This window comes from Scomber japonicus, chromosome 13 (assembly GCF_027409825.1).
Source record: "Scomber japonicus isolate fScoJap1 chromosome 13, fScoJap1.pri, whole genome shotgun sequence".
Lineage (NCBI taxonomy): Eukaryota > Metazoa > Chordata > Actinopteri > Scombriformes > Scombridae > Scomber > Scomber japonicus.
The window spans coordinates 3,863,944-3,880,455 of NC_070590.1; the positions used below are offsets into that span (position 1 = coordinate 3,863,944).

Below are 16,512 nucleotides of genomic sequence, written 5' to 3' on the forward strand. Positions count from 1 at the left end.
GAAGGAAGGAAGGAAGGGAGGAAGCAGGGACAGAGGGAGGAAAGAAGGAAGGGAGGAGGGAGGAAGGAGTAAAGAAGGAAGGAAGGAAAGAAGTAAGGAAGGGAGGAAGGAAGGAAAGGAGGAAAGAAGGAAGGAAGGAAGGAAGGAAAGGAGGAAGGAAGGAAGGAAGGAAGGAAGGGAGAAAGCAGGGACAGAGGGAGGAAGGAAGGAAGGAAAGGAGGGAAAGGAGTAAGGAAGGAAGGAAGGAAGGAAGGAAGGAAGGGAGAAAGCAGGGACAGAGGGAGGAAAGAAGGAAGGAAGGAAGGAAAGGAGGGAAAGGAGTAAGGAAGGAAGGAAGGAAGGAAGGGAGAAAGCAGGGACAGAGGGAGGAAAGAAGGAAGGGAGGAGGGAGGAAGGAAAGGAGTAAAGAAGGAAGGAAGGAAAGAAGTAAGGAAGGAAGGAAAGAAGGAAAGAAGGAAGGAAGGAAGGTGCGGAGGAAGGTGCGGAGGAAGGAAGGAAGGAAGGAAGGAAGGAAGGGAGAAAGCAGGGACAGAGGGAGGAAAGAAGGAAGGAAGGAAGGAAAGGAGGGAAAGGAGTAAGGACGGAGGGAAAGGAGTAAGGACGGAAGGACAGAAGGAAGGAAGGAAGGAAGGAAGGAAGGGAGAAAGCAGGGACAGAGGGAGGAAAGAAGGAAGGGAGGAGGGAGGAAGGAAAGGAGTAAAGAAGGAAGGAAGGAAAGAAGTAAGGAAGGAAGGAAAGAAGGAAAGAAGGAAGGAAGGAAGGAAGGTGCGGAGGAAGGTGCGGAGGAAGGTGCGGAGGAAGGAAGGAAGGAAGGAAGGGAGAAAGCAGGGACAGAGGGAGGAAAGAAGGAAGGAAGGAAGGAAAGGAGGGAAAGGAGTAAGGACAGAAGGAAGGAATGAAGGAAGGGAGAAAGCAGGGACAGAGGGAGGAAAGAAGGAAGGGAGGAGGGAGGAAGGAAAGGAGTAAAGAAGGAAGGAAGGAAAGAAGTAAGGAAGGGAGGAAGGAAGGAAAGGAGGAAAGAAGGAAGGAAGGAAGGTGCGGAGGAAGGAAGGAAGGAAGGAAGCAGGGACAGAGGGAGGAAGGAAGGAAGGAAGGAAAGGAGGGAAAGGAGTAAGGAAGGAAGGGAGGAAGGAGACGAGTAAGTAAGGAAGGAAGGAACAGTCAAAAGAGAGATGGATACCAAGATAGCAACATGTGACAGCAAGGGAGAGCTGAATACTAATTAAACATTTCTTCATATGCGCCCAGTCCTCTAATAGTTTCTGGGATGGAGTTTAATTCTGGAGCAGCTTTAACACAGACGGAGAGTATTTCATCTGAGTGGAAAGAAGGAAGGAAGGAAGGAAGGAAGGAAGGAAGGAAGGAAGACTGAGAGTATTTCATCTGAGTGGAAAGAAGGAAGGAAGGAAGGAAGGAAGGAAGGAAGGAAGACTGAGAGTATTTCATCTGAGTGGAAAGAAGGAAGGAAGGAAGGAAGACAGAGTATTTCATCTGAGTGGAAAGAAGGAAGGAAGGAAGGAAGGAAGGAAGGAAGGAAGGAAGACAGAGTATTTCATCTGAGTGGAAAGAAGGAAGGAAGGAAGGAAGGAAGGAAGGAAGGAAGGAAGGAAGGAAGGAAGGAAGGAAGGAAGACAGAGTATTTCATCTGAGTGGAAAGAAGGAAGGAAGGAAGGAAGGAAGGAAGGAAGGAAGGAAGGAAGGAAGACAGAGTATTTCATCTGAGTGGAAGGAAGGAAGGAAGGAAGGAAGGAAGGAAGGAAGGAAGACTGAGAGTATTTCATCTGAGTGGAAAGAAGGAAGGAAGGAAGGAAGGAAGGAAGGAAGACTGAGAGTATTTCATCTGAGTGGAAAGAAGGAAGGAAGGAAGGAAGGAAGGAAGGAAGGAAGGAAGGAAGATTGAGAGTATTTCATCTGAGTGGAAAGAAGGAAGGAAGGAAGGAAGGAAGGAAGGAAGGAAGACTGAGAGTATTTCATCTGAGTGGAAAGAAGGAAGGAAGGAAGGAAGGAAGGAAGGAAGGAAGGAAGGAAGGAAGGAAGACAGAGTATTTCATCTGAGTGGAAAGAAGGAAGGAAGGAAGGAAGGAAGACAGAGTATTTCATCTGAGTGGAAAGAAGGAAGGAAGGAAGGAAGGAAGGAAGGAAGGAAGGAAGACAGAGTATTTCATCTGAGTGGAAAGAAGGAAGGAGGGAAGGAAGGAAGGAAGACAGAGTATTTCATCTGAGTGGAAAGAAGGAAGGAAGGAAGGAAGGAAGGAAGACAGAGTATTTCATCTGAGTGGAAAGAAGGAAGGAAGGAAGGAAGGAAGGAAGGAAGGAAGGAAGGAAGGAAGACAGAGAGTATTTCATCTGAGTGGAAAGAAGGAAGGAAGGAAGGAAGACTGAGAGTATTTCATCTGAGTGGAAAGAAGGAAGGAAGGAAGGAAGGAAGGAAGGAAGGAAGACAGAGTATTTCATCTGAGTGGAAAGAAGGAAGGAAGGAAGGAAGGAAGGAAGGAAGGAAGGAAGGAAGGAAGACTGAGAGTATTTCATCTGAGTGGAAAGAAGGAAGGAAGGAAGGAAGGAAGGAAGGAAGGAAGGAAGGAAGACTGAGAGTATTTCATCTGAGTGGAAAGAAGGAAGGAAGGAAGGAAGGAAGGAAGGAAGGAAGGAAGGAAGGAAGACTGAGAGTATTTCATCTGAGTGGAAAGAAGGAAGGAAGGAAGGAAGGAAGGAAGGAAGGAAGGAAGGAAGGAAGACTGAGAGTATTTCATCTGAGTGGAAAGAAGGAAGGAAGGAAGGAAGGAAGGAAGGAAGACTGAGAGTATTTCATCTGAGTGGAAAGAAGGAAGGAAGGAAGGAAGGAAGGAAGACTGAGAGTATTTCATCTGAGTGGAAAGAAGGAAGGAAGGAAGGAAGGAAGGAAGGAAGGAAGGAAGGAAGACTGAGAGTATTTCATCTGAGTGGAAAGAAGGAAGGAAGGAAGGAAGGAAGGAAGGAAGACTGAGAGTATTTCATCTGAGTGGAAAGAAGGAAGGAAGGAAGGAAGGAAGGAAGACTGAGAGTATTTCATCTGAGTGGAAAGAAGGAAGGAAGGAAGGAAGGAAGGAAGGAAGGAAGGAAGGAAGGAAGGAAGGAAGACTGAGAGTATTTCATCTGAGTGGGATAATTCCCTCTATCCCTTCCTGCTGCACCTCTTCAGAACCAATTTGCAGTTGTTCTTATGTTGACAAATTGAGTGCAGGAGAAGTAAAGCCATATATAATCTTCTACATGAGACAAATATCTACAAATGTAATAATGTTTTCCAAAACTCAGCAAGTTTATACTTTAAAAAGAAATAATAAAAAATTGTGCAAGGTTGAAAATGTGCACTGACTGTATTGGTTTTAGAGTAGTGGTGCTAGCATGTGAGCAGGTTGTTAAACAGGAAGTGACATGTCTATGGGCCCATTTATGCTCAATGTACGTATAAAAATTAGGGCTGTCAAACGATTAATTTTTTTAATCGCGATTAATCACAGAATTTCCATAGTTAATCGGATTAATGGCGTTTTGAATTGCATGTTTAAAATCCTGTTATTTTACATTTGAAGGCAGTTTTAAGCCCATAATGTAAAGCATTTCTTACCAGAGTATCTTAACTGGGAATCAATCACGGCTCTGCTGCGACTCCCACACTCCAAAATGGTCCTTTGGTGGAGCTGAGGCTGGCTTGGCTGCACCTGGGTGTTTAGCGTGGAGGTGCTAACTCAAACTCCACGTACTCCGGTGGTAGTTAAACTCCGTTTGACACAGGTTGCATTTTACTTTTGACTTGTCAACTGAAGCGTCTGGAAGTGTTTTAAAGTTAAACAAGCCGTTCAAAAGTCCAGTAGCTCTCTTACTTTCCATCAGCGCGGTAGGTTTACTGCAGGAGGCCACTTCAAAGCATAGCGCTACAGCTAGAGGAGCCGTCTACGGGGGAGTAGAAGGGACAAAAAGGCTTGCTACATTAAAATGCGATTTAAAAAAATTAACGCGTTATGGATTGCATTAATCTAATCGCGATTAACTCGTTAACACTGACAGCCCTAATATATTGTTTACTGAAGGAAGGGAGTAAGAAGGAAGGAAAGGAAGGAGGGAGGAAGAAGGAAAGAAAGGAGGGAGGAAGGAAGGAAGGAAGGACGGACGGACGGAAAGGAGGGAAGAAGGAAGGAAAGGAGGGAGGAAGGAAGGAAAGGAGGGAGGGAGGAGGAAGGTAGGAAGGAAGGAAGGAAGGAAGGAAGGAAGGAAGAAAGGAAGGAAAGGAGGGAAGAAGGAAGGAAAGGAGGGAAGAAGGAAGGAAAGGAGGGAGGAAGGAAGGGAAGGAAGGGAGTAAGAAGGAAGGAAAGGAAGGAGGGAGGAAGAAGGAAAGAAAGGAGGGAGGGAGGAAGGAAGGAAGGAAGGAAGGACGGGAGGGAGGGAGGGAGGGAGGAAGGAAGGATAGAAAAAAGAAAGGAAGTAATAATAAAAATGTATGCACAGAGTCAAAAGTTCATGAGGAGATATTGATAATGTTCCTCTTGCATAAAAGACAAAAACAAGTTCAGTTGACAAGTAATGTCAAATGAATCTGAAATTTGAAAGACTTTCTGAGCCTTGAAAGAAAGTATGGAATAAATCAGAACTCCCGGGTACTATCATGTAGCGGAGGCGTGTCAAACTCATCTTCATTCAAGGGTCACATACAGCACAATTTCATCTGATATGGGCCGGATCACTAAAAGGAAGGAAGGAAAAGAAGGAAGGAAGGACGGAAAAGAAGGAGGAGAAGGAAGAGAATACAGGAAGGAAAGCTGGAAGGAAGGAAGACAGGGAGGAAGGAAGGGAGCAAGGACAGATGGAAGGAAGCAAGGACAGATGGAAGGAAGAGAAGAGAAGACAAGAAGGAAGGAAGGAAGGGAGCAAGGACAGATGGAAGGAAGAGAAGAGAAGACAAGAAGGAAGGAAGGAAGGAAAGAAGGGAGCAAGGACAGATGGAAGGAAGGAAGGAAGGGAGCAAGGACAGATGGAAGGAAAGAAGGAAGGAAAAGAACACAGGAAGGAAGGAAGGAAGGAAGGAAGGAAGGGAGCAAGGAAGGAAAAGAGGAAGAAGGAAACTGGGCCGGATTGAACCTCTCGGCGGGCCGGGTCTGGCCCACGGGCCGCATGTTTGAAACCCCTGATGTAGCGTGTCCCATGATATATATTAAATTAAATGATATCTATTAAACTCCTACTTGTTTCAGTTCTCACACTTCAGCACATTGTGTAACTAGATCAGGTTGGTATCCACTGACCCATTTTATCTCCCTGTGATTCACGTCTGGGTACCACAACAGTCACTGAAGCTCTCTCTACTCGAACCTCTCCTCCCTCCTCCCTCCTCCTCCTCTGATCCGCCCCCACCAGCTCATATTTTCCCACATTCCTCCGAGGTGACGTTTCTCCTGATGTTGTTACACAACATCCATTGCCCCGTGGAGAGGCCAGCAACACTGCAGGGTCCTGACAGGTAACTCCCTGGACAGCCATTTTCCTCCACTGGCAAACATTAATCCCACGCTCTGCCAGTTAAAAAAAAAAAAGAAGAAGAAGAAAAAAAATAGCTGCTCGGTATGGAAGCCATTACAAAGAAAGGCCTGGAAGCGAGAAGGAGGAGGGGAGAAGGAGTGAAAAACATTAAGAAAAAAAGCAGGAGTAGACAGAAAGAAGAGACTATCTTTTGAGCATCAAAAAGTCACCTTGTGTAGACTCTTAAAACTTATTTTTTTAAAGTTTAGTTTGCTCCTCTGCAGCTGTGGTCGTCTGGCTTCCAAGTGGTTGCCTACTTTTAAAAACAAGGAAAAGTGTAAATATATTCACAGGAACTTCTCAAACAAGGGAAATCAACTTGGCCAGATGCCTTTCCATATGTGGGTTTCAAACACTCATTAAAATATTGGATGAATGCACTCGCTTTCCTCTCACACCTCACACCTCACACATGATGCTATCAGATTAGGCATGGTAGAGGTGGAGGATTGTTCAGGTGAGCTCTGTGTGAGATTGAAGTTTACATACTGTTCATGGCCAAATTTGACCCATTTTTACATTTAGGAAGGAAGGGAGGGAGGAAGAAGGAAGGAAGGAAAGGAGGGAGGGAGGGAGGAAGAAGGAAGGAAAGGAGGGAGGGAGGAAGGAAGGAAAGGAGGGAGGGAGGGAGGAAGGAAAGGAGGGAGGAAAGAAGGAAAGGAGGGAGGTAAGAAGGAAGGAGGGAGGAAAGAAAGAGAGAAGGAGGTAAGGAAGGAAAGGAGGGAGGGAGGAAGGAAGGAGGGAGGTAATAAGGAAGGAAGGACATAAGGACAAAAGGGAAGAAGGACCGATGTAAGGAAGGACAGAAGGAAGAAAGGGAGGAAGGACAGATGGGAGGAAGGAAGGAAGGAAGGGAGGAAGGACAGATGGGAGGAAGGACAGAAGGAAGAAAGGACAGAAGGAAGAAAGGGAAGAAGGACAGATGGGAGGAAGGACAGATGGAAGGAAAAAAGGAAGGAAGAAACAAAGAAAGGATAAAAGGAAGTAGGAAGGACAGATGGAAGGACAGAAGGAAAAGAACACAGGAAGGAAAGTGGGCCGGATTGCACCCCTTGGCGGGCCGGTTCTGGCCCACGGGCCGCATGTTTGACACCCCTGGTCTAATGAGTCACAATGTGAACAGTATCTAACAGTTATCTACGTGCAAACTCATGGAAACACGACGATGTTCCAAAACCAAACTTAACTTGGTAACATCTTGCAAACATTAGTATTGTCTCTCCGCTCATCTCTGTTTATTTCCCACTGAGTCTGCAAAGCATCATGGGAGTTATACTCGACGATCAAATGTCCTTCACGAGCTGCAGCCGTCTCCCAGTCATGCACAGCAGATTCACTTTTTACTACATCAGGAGGATTTGGCAGTACCTGTCTGAGCCCAGACCCTGGAAAATGGGAAACTGAGTATATCTGGATAGCAACTGTCTAGTTTCATCCACCACTTGAATGACTGTATGTTATATGCTTCCATGCAAGATGCCAAGCTGCTCATCAGGAGTGATACAGCACTTCCTGTCCAGAGCACCCCACTGTTACGTCCCGTTTCCATTTTCCTCCTTCCTCCCTCCCTCCTTTCCTTCCTTCTTCCTTCCTTCCTTCCTACCGAACGGACAAGAAAGAAATGTCTAATAAATGCAGCATGTTTCTAAAGTTTAAAAAAAATCGTTTTAATAATCGTGATTTCAATTTTGACCTAAATAATCGTGATTATGATTTTTTCCATAATTGAGCAGGAAGCTGAGGCGACGCAGGGGTTATACCAAAAGATTCCTCCGAACTATAAAAACAGAAGGACTCTGTGACTGTGTTGTAGTCTTGCACCCCCTGCTGGTAGAAGGTTCATATATAAACTAAGTAGTTAGGCATTTATGTTAAATCAGGAAGTGGTCTGCCATGTGTGAACAAATCCTGCAAAGCTTCATTAAAGCTACTGTTAGTTGTTGTCTGTCCATTTATTGATGTTATCATATAAACATGAAACATCACATCTGCCTCCACTCGCTCCAGGTGGCAGCTCGCTGCTCGCATCACCACCAAAGCTTTTATGCTTGCTTTCATGGCAACCAGTGCAATCAGGCTACATGTCCCCTTCCTGTCCATGCTGGTCTGCAAATGAGCAACGTCTGGTAATAAGTCTGGTCATCATCATGCAGACGTTACCCAGCTTCACACTAGGCATGGGATGATAACCGTGTTCAAGGTATACCGCGATTTGAAAAAGCCACGATGACCGAAACCGCCAAATGTTCTGTCATACCGTTCCTGAGGTATGAGCTGTTTTTAGTCTGGTCAAAGACAGGAAGTGCTAGTCCTTCCTTTCCTTCCTTCCTTCTTTCCTTTCTTCTTCCTCCCTCCCATCCTTCCTTCTTTTCTTCCTCCCTTCCTTTTCTTCCTCTCTCCCTCCCTCCCTCCCTTCCGTCCTTCCTCCTTCCCTTCCCACCCTCCCTCCTTCCCCTCCCTCCCTCCCTTCTTTCCTTCCTCCCTCCCTCCCTTCCTTCCTTCCCTTCTTGACTCTAGGACAACAGGAGTACGAGCTTAATCTCTGTTTAGGAAAAGGAAGTGACCCTCACTTTTAGTCTGGTCAAAGACAGGAAGTGCTGGTCAGAAATCAGCTGCAGCGTAGAGTATCACGACCCCTCACACTGTCATTACAGATTCAGGTTAAATTAACATATCTGTCTTTATTTGTCTTGCTTTTAGGAACATTTTAGAGCTGTAATCACAATACCACCATACCGTGAAACCGTGATATTTTTTCTTAAGGTTATCATACCGCCAGAATCTCATACCGGCCCATGCCTACTTCACACGGTCTGCTGACTCCTTTCATGCATTCAATGAACATCTGACAACTCAGCTCTACTCAGAACTACCTACTATCTTTTTGCTTATGGTATTACTTATGCACTTGTCTACTTTAAGTTGCTTCTTACTTTAATTGGAAAGAAAACCCTCTCTCTCTTACTGCATTTTTAGTTGCTTTGGATAAAAGCATCACTGTAATGTAAATGCAAGTCTGAATATGGTATCTGTTGTTGCATGATTTTCATTAATCATCTTAACCCTTAAACAGGCAGGAGTGGAAAACTAGATGAAAAAATCCTTACTAGTTATGTCATTTGCACTTAAAGTAAGTAAGGAAGGAAGGAAGGAAGGAAGGAAAGGAGGGAAGAAGGAAGGAAAGGAGGGAAGAAGGAAGGAAAGGAGGGAGTAAGAAGGAAGGAAAGGAAGGGAGTAAGAAGGAAGGAAAGGAAGGAGGGAGGAAGAAGGAAAGAAAGGAGGGAGGAAGGAAGGACGGACGGACGGAAAGGAGGGAAGAAGGAAGGAAAGGAAGGAAAGGAGGGTAGAAGAAAGGAGGGAGGGAGGAAGGAAGGAAGGAAGGAAGGACGGGAGGGAGGAAGGATAGAAAAAAGGAAGGAAGTAAGGGAAGAAAGAAGGAACAGTCAAAACAGAAGGGGTCAGTTTGACCCAGGAGGACGACAGGAAGTTTAAAGAGTCTGTATCTCCTGGTGCACGTTGCCTGTTTAAGGGTTAAATCGTGACAGGGCTCTAAACCACCAAAATTGTGAATAAATAAATAAATAAATAAATAAATAAATAAATAAATAATAAAAGTAAAAAAATAAATTTCTTTGTCTCACAGTCCACAGTACTATATTCAGAAGGCGCGTCATTGTGCTCCTGTGCTCCCGTTGCCTTAAGGCATGCTGAGTATCTGAATGAGTCACAAGGTCAGACAGACAATGCTGATGTAAAGACACACACACACACACACACACACACACACACACACACACACACACACACACGGGCGCACACACACACGCGCATACACAGGGATGAGAGGGGTCTTAAATTATTCAAGTGTAGACAAGACCTGGTAACTTTTTCAAAGTGTGAGAGAGAACGTTTCTCTGTCAGCGAGATCCCGTGGGTCCGCCGACGCAAAACTATTCACATTCTGACCACTCAGGCTCGAGCCACACCGCTGCCTCCCTCCCTCCTTCCCCCCCTCCCTTCCTTCCCCCCCCCCCCTCCCTCCCCCCCCTCCTTCCCTCCCTCCCTCCCTGTAAACCTCAGCCTCTTCTATTGGAAATCATTGAATGTTTGCGGCATTATACGGTGTCGTGCACATTATTAGTCCATATATTAGCTGCTTGGGTCAGAGAGGGCTGCTGTGGTGTAATACAGGGCAGTGCATGTGAAGTAGAGGTAAGATCGGGCCTAAAAAATCCAGCCCGACCCGACCCAGGCCCGCGGGTATTAAAGCCCGACCCGGCCCGATCAATTAACTTGATTTGTAGGCCCGAGCCCGAAAAAACCCGAAATGTTATATTTTATTTGTGAGGACTCAGGAGGAGGAGGAAAGGGAGGGGATGCGTCAGTCAGAGCCGGACAGAGCACTGTTCCGGGAAAAGGGACTGGACCCATTTGTGACGATGCCTGTGCATAATGATAATAAATTAAAGCCTTCTGTAACGAATTCTCCCAGTTTAACTGTAAGATGCATGTTCTCTGACAAGGCGAGGAACAGCAGCAGGAGCAGGTCTCTGGGGTAAAGCCTCCAGAGCAGCAGGTTCACTATAGTCTTCGTTACTAAAGGCGGAAACAAACAGACTTTAAAAATCCTCCGCTGGAGACGCACGGATGAATCCATTCATACATGTTTATTAAGTTAGCGAGAGAGAAGCCCGACCCGACCCGACCCGAACGTAATAATTGATTCGGGCCGGGTCGGGTCGGGCTCGGACTCGGGCTCGGACTCGGGCTTAAGATCTTACCTCTAATGTGAAGGTATTTGGGAGTTTAATGGTTGAGAAAATGTAGAGCCAAAAGAAAAAGGCTGTCTACACTCGAACTGACATTGATTCTGTAGATGGACCTTTATTCAGGTGGTTGCTTCTCCAAATTGGAGGCTGTGGGTGCGGGCCACTATCTACTGCTTCTACTAACTATGGATAAGTAGTGTATACAGTCAAGCTAAAATGCATGTTGTTACAATATAGGGTTAAAATGTTGATATTTGTTGGAGGCCAGCCTACAGAGTTTAAAGTCAAGCTTAACCTTCCTGTCATCCCCGGGTCAAATTGACCCCATCTGTTTTGACTGTTCCTTCTTTCCTTCTTTCCTCCCTTCCCTCCTTCCTTCTGTCTGTCCTTCCTCCCTCCCTCCGTCCTTCTTTCCTTCCTTCCTCCCTCCTTCTTTCCTTCCCTCCTTCCTTCTTTCCTCCCTTTCTCTTTTCCTCCCTCCGTCCTACCTTCCTTCCTTCCTTCCTTTCCTCCCTAGCTCTTTTCCTTTCTCCTTCCCTCCCACAAAAGGCAGATACAATCATAATGTTGGTCATAAAAATTAACCCACTCCTCCTCCCCAAATTCTCCATGTCGTTTTTTCTTGCATATCTAATTTTCTCCAGGAGCAAAAGGCTCATTAGGTCTCCACTGCAGAGAAGGTCCGTGATAGGAGCCACCGGACTCTGTAAGTGATGTTATCATTCTGCAACAGGTTCAATTGTTGTTGTGTGACAGTTTTGACCATGACCTCACAGAGGCGACACACCGAAGGCATAAAAAAACAACAACAAGGAGGTCGACGTGGAAAAAGCTGAGATGGTCGCTACATTCCTGTTTGCTGTTTTCATGTACATAGCGGTGGAAGTTATGAACAACGTGGCACTTATTTCGGTGCCTTCTGTTGATGTCACATCCCTCTTTGAAGATACCCAATCAGCACTGAGTCAACCTCAAGCCCCACCCAGGCCGCACGGAGTACATACCCCAAGGCAGGGACTTGTTTTACCCCCGTTAAAGTACCATTGTACTTCAGAGAAGGTTCCTGCTATAAGGGCCGTTTCCACCGCAGGAACTTTGGGGTAATTTTACGGGGCCGTGGCAGTTGGTTCGTGTCTCCACCGCAGGAACCGCCTCCAAAGGACAGGGTTCCCGAACTTTTACAGGGGCTAAGCGAGTCCCTGCCTCGGAGTAGGTACTCAGAACAACCTCGAAAAACTCTTGGGTGCTGATTGGAACTTCCTCTCACTCGGCCCTCTCAGTGGAGACACAGCGATTGACAGGGCCGAGTGAGAGGAAGGTTCCTGTAAAGTTCCTGTCCCTCAAATAGTTCCAGGAACTTCTTCAGTGGAAACGGCCCTATAGAGACACAAGCCAACGGTCATGGCCCCGTAAAATTACCCCAAAACGGCCCTAATTAATGGATTTGGTTGCCCATTTTAACTGGAGGGGTCACTGGGATTACCAGGAAGAGTCAAAGAGGGGGGGGGGTATCTTTTGACATCAACAAAAAGTACTATAACAGTGTCATGACTGTGAAGAATATACTGTATGTAGCCCAGATACTGAACCACTGCATTATCTGCTACACAGTGGATTGCAGACGTAAAGAACAGGACAAATTCAATCTGTCCGAATGCCCCCATATTTATCCTCGGGGATTTTAATCACTGTAAATTAATCAAGACTTTGAGGACATATGGACTGTGTATGGCAGTATGTGGTCCTACACAAAAGAGCACAATGATTGACCTTTGCGAACCATAGTTACAAATCATGGCCCATACCTTCCTTTGGTGCATCCTATCCCAACAGTATACCTCACTTATATCCCTCCTTCCATCGCCTCAAGCATGTTGAGAGACCAGTACAGACTTGGTCAGAGGACAATGTCTCCTCTCTTCAGGCATATTTTACAGACTGGTAATGTTTTTGTGATTCTGACGTTGTCTTATCATAAATCACATTGTGTGTTGACCAAGTCTTTCCAATTAAAAAAAAGGTTACTTAGCAAAATAACCTCAGCTAACTAAAGAGTTTAAATCAGATCTCAATCAAAATAAAAGGGATTTTTAACCCTTAAACAGACAACGTGCACCAGGAGATACAGACTCTTTAACCTTCCTGTTGTCCTCCCGGGTCCTTCCTCTGTCCTTCCTTCCTTCCTTCCTTCCTTCCTTCCTTCCTTAGATCTAAGTTCAGCTGTTAGGGTAAATGTTCCCTCCTTCTGTCCTTTCTTCCTTCCTTCATCTGTCCTTCCTTTCTTTCTTCCTTCCTTCCTTCCTTCTTCCTCCCTCCCTTCCCTTCCTTCTTCCTCCCTTGCTTCCCTTCCTTCCTCCTTTCCTTCCTTCTTCCCTCGTTTCCTTCCTTCCTTCTTCCTCCCTCCCTTCCCTTCCTTCTTCCTCCCTTGCTTCCCTTCCTTCCTCCTTTCCTTCCTTCTTCCCTCGTTTCCTTCCTTCCTTCCTTCCTTCCTTTCCTTCCTTCTTCCCTCGTTTCCTTCCTTCCTTCCTCCCTCCTTCCTTTCCTTCCTCCTTTCCTTCCTCCCTCCTTCCTTTCCTTCCTCCTTTCCTTCCTTCTTCCCTTCTTCCCTCCTTTCCTTCCTTCCTTCCTTATTTCCTTCCTTCCTTCCTTCCTTCCTTCTTCCCTCCTTTCCTTCTTACCTTCCTAACTTTAGGTGCAAATGACATAACAAGTAAGGCCTGTTTAAGGGTTAAAACACTGTATAAGTAAAGGAATGAAATAAGGAAAGTCAAAATGAAGTATAAGAAAATATAGCAGCAGTGACCTTAGAGCTGCCTGGCAAGGGATCAAACCAACGGCCTCCATTAATCAATATGCAAGTGAGACTAAGCAATTCATCATTGTAAATGGTGTGGAGGATGCTGATTTGCCGAACACTTCCAGCTCATTTTTCTCTCACATTGAAATGTCCGACTCTAATAATGCTTCCATGCTTAGAGGGTCTCTTGTACCTCTGAATGATATTGTGGTATCTCAGAAATGTGTCACAGCCGTATTTAAAAAGGGAGTGAAGGTAAGGCTACTCACACAGACACCATTTGTGGGCGCACTTTGCATTGCTGTGCTTAATCTGCTCAGCGAGGTCGTCACAAAACTCTTCCAGATGTGTGCTGAATGTGGCCAGATGTCTACAATCTGGAAAATATCATTTATAATAATCCCTAAAAATCCCCAAAAAACATAATCACTTCAGACCTGATGAGGTTACATTCCTTGTGATGGATATTTGAGAAGATGAGATTGTATTCTGAATTGATGGCAAACTAGACCCACTTATGAAGCTGGTAAAGGTGTGGAGGATGCAAAACCCTTCATACTCAACAGAAGCACCCACATATCATTCAAATAGTTCAACTAGTCAACACCCAGAGTATCTAGGAACACGACTCAACTCAAATTCATTATGAACAACGTAATTGGTAGTCAAGCGCAGAATTCACTTATGGCGCTTTTCCACTACACAGTTCCAGCACTAGACTCGGTTCAGTTCCAGGAACGTCCTTTTCCATTACAAAGAAGTACCTACTCAACGTGGGCGGGGTCGTCATAGCACGGCTCCGCAAAACTGCTGTGGCCTGTTTTATACGCGACACAAACACATAGACAATGGAAGACATGGAGGTGATGGTGTACTTGCTGCTGTATGTGGCTTTCTGTCACACACAAAGCAAAGAGAAGAGAAACCGAATCGCTGTAACGCTGTTACCAGTATTTAAAAATGCCAGGTTTGATTCTTGTGTGGGACGGCTCATGATTCTTCCAGCGACAACTCTTCTGACCAATCAGAGACCGGCAGTCTGATGTGACATTCACGTCACATTTAGTATCGGCTCGGCTCGCTTGGAACCTCAGCAGAGCAGGTACTAAAAAAGTACCAGGTACCAGGTACTATCCCTAGTGCTGGAACGCAAAAAAAAACGAGTCGAGTCGTGCTGGAACTGTGTAGTGGAAAAGTGCCATTAATGTGGAAGCTTTACTCTTTTAATGTCTGTAACATTATTTTATGTAATTTTTTTAAATCAGTCATTTATTGAACGTCTTTTAGCTTTGTCATTAGTTTGCTGGTTTAATGGGTTGTCTGTGAAGGACATTTATTGGTAAACTGTTGAGGTCTGCTCCAAGATAATTGCAGTCCAGCAAATAGACTTGTGGACCCTCGGGGAGAAACATATGGCTCAGACTGACTGATAATTCCTTTTGCTTTCTGACCATGTTCAGTGAATTCACTGTAATGCCCTCAGGCCCGCATTATTATGCATCCCTTAGGAAAACAAACCGCTCCTCTAAGTCCTTCATTCCTTCTGCTATCAGGCTGCTTAATGCCAACAGTTCTTTTAAATGAATGTGAAATATAACGCGTGATGTTATCCCTGTTTGTTTTCCTCCTGCTTCCTCATGTGAGTCTACATTTATGGCATGACCTGAGGCTGCCAGAGTGTTGCTGAATGCTTCATTACTTAAATTTAGGTGGATTATTTTTGTTTTCTCGGCTTTTTGCTGGTTCCTCATGTAAGCCTGCACATATGTAAATACCCGAGGGTGCTAGAGTGTGTTTGCTGCTCGTGTTCCTTGTACCCATGGGCTGATCTGTAGTCTCTGACATTTTGCTGCTTTGCCTTTGAGTTTTTTCTTTTGTTTGTGGACTGGGGTTGGCCGTAGACGTGAATCGCCCTTCTGGGATAAATAAAGTCGTGTAAATCTGAATCTGCATATCGCAGCTCTGCAGCGGATGTGTAGAAGATCTTGGACTTGGCCTTGAAATGACTTAAGGATTGGGATTCAGAGAGGATTTCTTCAGAGAGTGGGAGCGGTCTCTTGAAGAGGGCAACAATCTTCCCAGTTGAGACACACTCTTATCTTGTCTCTTGTGCCACACGGTCTTGTCTTGCCACCCGTTTAAAAAAGGATGTCAATAACTATATCTCTGAAGTCAGTGGGTATCTCTTATCCCAGATCTTCATGATGAGGGAAGGAGGCTTTCAAGATTTCCAATTTCCTCATCATTGTCTTCGAACCAGTCCAAGTTTATCTTTGTGTTTAAACCAAGGACTTCCTCGCCAGTGTTCAGGACGGTCGTTGTAGCGGCTAAGCCTAAAACTTAAAGCCACTGAGGTGCTGCATAGACAGGCTAAAACTAATCGACACGCTGGCTAATGCACGACCAAACAGCTTCCGGATTTGCTTTTTCATTTGATGCATTCTTTATTTCTCACCGTTTTAATGATCTTCAATAACATGCAAGTATTCATTGCCAGTGCATATAAAGTCCATTCAGCTGTGTCACATACAACAAACAAACAAACGTGACGGAGCATGGAGCGTTCGAAAAAAACTGTGTGCTCATCCGTCCAGCAACACCTGACAAAGTTCCCACCTATAAAGAAATGTACACCCAACACCATGAGGACACCTACTGGTCCAATTTGGTACCCTTGACACAGTCGTCTTCAGTGAACTCCAGTGTACCTTGACATCATCTGGGTACTTTGGTTGCAGGCTGTCTCATACCGCAGCTTGGAGGAGATCCTGGGTCTCAGGCATTTCTAGGTTCCTGATATTTACGGACGATGACTGGGATTGGCACTGCTGAGTGAATGAGACAATGGTATGAAGGTATTATTGGTGCACAAGGTTTGAGCACCTGGGATAAGGATGTGCAGTGCAGACCTGCAATCAACATGGCCTCCATTCCTAAAACCTTTACAGCCATTGTAGTGATCTGCCTGTTTGCTGGATACCATCCTCCAACGTGCTCCAACCTGCTCCGCTGTTGAGGTCTTTCTTGAGTCGCACTTTGTTTGGTACCTTTATTTTCTTCATTTTTATAACTTTAACTGTTGCCTGAGGGACAATTTTTGACTGGGAGCTTCCAGACATCTTGGTCCTGCTCCCGTCACCACTTTCTGATTGCCATAGGGCGTGGGATTAGGGATTGGGGTGTGAAGTGCAGACCTGCAATCAACATGGGCTCCATTACAGTTGGACTGCTGCAGCATAAAACCTTTACAGACACTGAGTCTGTTCTAAACTTCATCCTTTCCTACTACTCGTACTAACTCTGAGGTCATGTGAGGTATGTAGTGTGTTTAACTGTGTAGTGATTTAGAGTATGTGAGAAGTTCCTGGATGGTTTACTAGATTCTCCAGAAAT

General features: G+C 45.4%; 1 protein-coding gene across 1 annotated transcript in view; it reads right to left on the minus strand.

The window, feature by feature from the left end:
* Positions 1–16,238, minus strand: part of wwc1 (WW and C2 domain containing 1) — a 53,900-nt gene extending 37,662 nt beyond the window's left edge. Inside the window, 2 exon segments of the mRNA XM_053332153.1 lie at positions 14,895–15,153; positions 16,100–16,238. Coding sequence (XP_053188128.1) covers positions 14,895–15,153; positions 16,100–16,238 — 398 coding nt within the window.
* Between the last annotated feature and the right edge of the window lie 274 nt (positions 16,239–16,512).